At 39.8% G+C, this 4,137-nt stretch overlaps 1 protein-coding gene across 3 annotated transcripts in view; it reads left to right on the plus strand.

Annotated features, from left to right (window-relative positions):
• The first annotated feature begins 482 nt into the window (after positions 1-482).
• BMP2K (BMP2 inducible kinase) overlaps positions 483-4,137 on the plus strand; it is a 64,887-nt gene continuing 61,232 nt past the window's right edge. For all 3 annotated transcript variants that reach the window (XR_003398309.1, XM_026847768.1, XM_026847767.1), the window contains exon 1: positions 483-546. Coding sequence is in view for 2 of the 3 variants with exons in the window: in XM_026847768.1 (XP_026703569.1) it covers positions 498-546 (49 nt within the window). In the remaining variant the exon portion in view is untranslated. The remainder of the gene's footprint in view (positions 547-4,137) is intronic.

Here is a 4,137-nt window from a genome sequence, read left to right on the forward strand (position 1 = left end):
CCCCCGCCCTTGCCAGCCGCTGGCGCGCCGTTCCCGTCTCTGAATAGCTGCTTACCCGCTGTAAGCCGGTTAAGGGGGTTTTGTGTTGTGGGTTTTTGTTTTGTTTTGTTTTGTTTTGTTTTTTTTTGTCTTGGCTGATGCCTGGGGCTCGTTAGGTGGCTTAATGTTTTCTGTCATGTCGTGAGTAAAGCGATGTGAGATGTCTGAGAGCAGCACACTGCTGGTGGGGACGGTGATTCGCTGGGTCAGTTCAGTTGGGGTTGGAGACGGTGTGGCCAGTACCCGGTGCCTTCGAACAGGGCGGTTTAATCCTGTAGTTGGGTTTTGCCAGCTAATCTGAAAAAAACAAGAACTAAACCCCACGATCTTCCTTGCTGGAATGCATTAGGCTTCTGGCAGGGTCACGAGTGAAGTTGCAGTGCGAGCAACTTCTGCTGCAGAGGATCGCTGTCCTCCCCTTGTTGCAGGGTGCTTGACTTGTCGTTAACTTGCTCTTCATGCCATTGGACCACCACTGGGTCTTAAAGAAGAATTGCATGAATTCAGGTAGTCACAGAATTGGGTAGGCTTTGTTAATTGTATGACTTGAATAGACACTGGCATGGGCCATCATCAGAACAGCCATATTTGAGTTTTACTCCGTGTGTGGGGGAACAGTGCAGTGTTGATCTCTCATAGTTGATGGCAGCCGATGTTGTAATATAGAAAGTGTAATTCACTTCCTAGGTCATTGAGCACAGGACTAGTCCTGTATACTTTGTAGTTATGAAATTTCACAGTACTACAACACACTGCTTTGGATGTTGGGGGTAAAATATTTTATCTTTGTCATTTTTATGTCTGTGTATTGCTTAGATTAGTTTATGCACAAATGTACTAGTAAACTTTAATTGCTTATGTGCATTTCTTGATGAAGACTTAAGATGCGGTTTAACAAGTATATGCAGATACTGTTACTATTTAAAATAGAAACATATAGATGGTACTTAAATTTTCTTTGCAGTCTGGAAAAAGTTTTAGTAAAATCCTGGAATTGGTAGTTAAAGATAAAACATTGCCTTCTAAATATTGACTTTTGAAAATGAGGACAGAGCTGGTTGACTAAAATATGAGTGGTCCTTGCTGAGAGCTCCTTCAAAGTTGTGGTCTGACAGATCATTTTTCCGCAGGGTTGGTGATGGATAGAGACTTCTTAAAAAAAATTATAGAAATAGGCTCCTGAACAAATTGTGGAGGTAACACAAAAACCATGTATGTACTGGAAAGGAGAAAAATTGCATGGTGCTTGGTTCAGTCTAGCATATTAAAAGCTTTCTCATAATGTGCGGAGTCCCTATAGATCGCTTTTTTTTTTTTTTCCTTCTGTAGCTTGCAGAAACAAATGCATAGCCCATAAGGGCTTGGGGGCAGGGGGAGCATGAATTTTAACTGTTGAGTGTGGTGCAAATTGGCTTTCTTACTTTTGAGACTGAAATAAAAAGTTTTCTACAGCTTTGATGTGGTCTCTTAAATATGGATGCCTAGGACTAGTACTGATAAGAGTCAGGGTGGTGTAAATCTGCTGCATCTTGGAACAGTCTTCAAAGCCAACACCAGAGCTAGTCAGTCGGGAGGACCCAAAAAAGCTTAGAGGAGAATAAAATAACAGGTGACATAACGGCATGGTTGAGGTAGTAGGGAAGTGAGGGAGCCGGGGGAAAGATACTCTTACAACTCCTCCGACTGTCGGGAAGCAGCTGGGTTAACAGTGTGCATGTGTGGGGAGCAGACGTGTGCCTGTGGTGATGGTGGGACGGTCACTGTTCAAGTGGCACTCCGGTACTCCCAGCTGACCACAGTCATAGTTTATGAATGAAAAAGTTGCTTTCTGTTTAGGAATTACTTCTTGACAGTCGGGTTTTCCTTTGACTTAGTAACAATAATAAGTAACTGTTTGTTATTGATGATATATTAGTCATATTTCAATCTATTATTAATACTTAACATTTTATAAATCCCCTCCTTAATAATCTTCCTCCTTGGGGGTCAGGGGAAACAAACTTTTTTTTTTTCTTCCTAGTACCTTTGCATAAGGCTTTTTTTTCTTCTTTTGTTTTCTGAAACCCAGTCTTACTGAGGGTCTTAGGCTTGTCAGGCAGTTCCTGTTATTCAGTGCTGGTGTAATACCATTTACAAGTTGCCTTAAGAGGCTCATGTGAGAGTTTTAGGTTCTGTCACAAAGCATTGTTAATAAGTTAATGAATATAATGAACATAACAAGCTTAATCAGAATGGCTATATAATATTCTGTTAGCAGTGGTGTGGTATGGATCAGCTTTATTACTAGGTATTAGAATTAATATCATTATATGTCTGTTAGATTCAAACAGTTAAACACCCCCACATACCCCTTCCAAATTTTCCATCTGAGTTCTCTTGGGAAGCTAGCTCTTGGTTTTGCAAAGGACTTAGGCTCCTGGTAACTAGAGCAAGTGGCAGTGGTGATGCCAAAAGGCTCAAGCTATAACTACCTTGTTAGGCTGAAGCAATGAATCTTTGCTAGATTTCATGTGTTGATACAAATGTTGTTCTCAAAACACTTTTCTGTAGTTTTTGACAATATTGTTTTACTGCAGTGTTTTAAAGGCAAAAGTATGTAGCATTATAATTAGTGCTGTTTCATAAGTATGTATGATGCTGTCTAAAGCAACTGCACCTTTTGTTAGTAAAGTAGGTGTAAAGGTTAAAGTGCCTTTAGTAGACTTTTAGATGGTTTCTCTTGTTTTAAACACACCTCTTCTGGTTCCTTCTTAGCCTTCATAACTCAGTGGTCAGTACGGTGGATGCAGGTATTTGTTTTTAAGGTCTAGTTCTCAGAGATGGGGGGAAAAAACCCCAATCGATTTGGGTTAAATTTGATGCAGAAAACGAGTTCCTACTCATTTCAAGGGGATGGTGGATGTATGCTGAATAAATGACTAACACAAACAGAATGAAGGCTTTCTCTTTATATCTTTTTGCTGAACAAGAGTATGTGCAATGCAGCTGAAGTTTTGGAAAATATAATTTGAGAAAATTATGAAGAATTCTCTGTTAAAAATTGCAGATGGAGTGCTCAGAACTCTAGCTATGGTGACTCCAGTACTGAAAGACATTCTAGTTGAGAAATTGCAGGAAACTGGATGTGATAAAGTATGAAACATCCTTTTTAAATTGATGTAAAATGTCAGTGCAAAGCAGTTAATGTTGTGAAGAGTGAAAAGGAAAGTAAAAATTAGCAACTTCCCAAAACATTTTCAGTTTATGTAAGGTGGAGGTAGAAGGTTGTTTGACATGGTGATAATACTACTTAGTTGTTTGTGCTGACTCAGACAGAAAGGAGTTATTGAAGTGTAAGAGCTGCAGTAAAACTAATTTTTCTGGAGACTATAATAGTAGACATTGGAAGGACACTTAGTTGTCTTTTCTTGATTGCTTGTCAGGACTTGGGGGTGTTTAAACTGAGCAAATAAAGGCTTTTCCAGGTTTGAAGTTGTCTCTGTACCATGACCAGACCAAAGTGGGCATGTTAAGTGCTGTGTTGGAATTTAGTATGTGAGTATGCTTTTAATAAAAATAAGCAGACACACAGTTGTAGATTTATTTTTTTTTTTTAAAAAAAGGTAAAAAAGGCGACTACATGAAATGTGCAGTGGGCTCTCAAGCTTCACTCTCAAACATGACTGTCTTGGTTTGGAAGCTAATTTGTGAGTATGGAAAAATTATCATCATACTGCTTTAATTGTTTCCTATTCATAATTGATTAATGGAATCATGGGTCATATGCTGTTGTATTTTATTAAAAAACCCACCGCAGTACTGTGTAGTGTTTTTTGCCACTGTGGTACACCTAATAAATTGTCATCCAGTGTCTTGCGTATCTTGATCTGGTATTTAAAGTACTGTAGTTTCAAGGGGTCCTTCAGGCTGGTTGTTCTCGTGTTGTCCAGGACAATTAGTACCATACTGAGATGCTTCCTGATTTCTTAATTAGACTATTTTTAGTCCAATAGAGAAATAGGGTAACTCCATGTCAGGCAGTAGTCCCCTGTTGTTTGTCCATGTCTTGACATTTCTCTCCCCCCCCCCCCCCCCCCCCCCCCCCCCCCCCCCCCCCCC

This window comes from Athene cunicularia (assembly GCF_003259725.1).
Source record: "Athene cunicularia isolate RWA chromosome 4 unlocalized genomic scaffold, athCun1 chr4_part2, whole genome shotgun sequence".
Classification (NCBI taxonomy): Eukaryota; Metazoa; Chordata; class Aves; order Strigiformes; family Strigidae; genus Athene; species Athene cunicularia.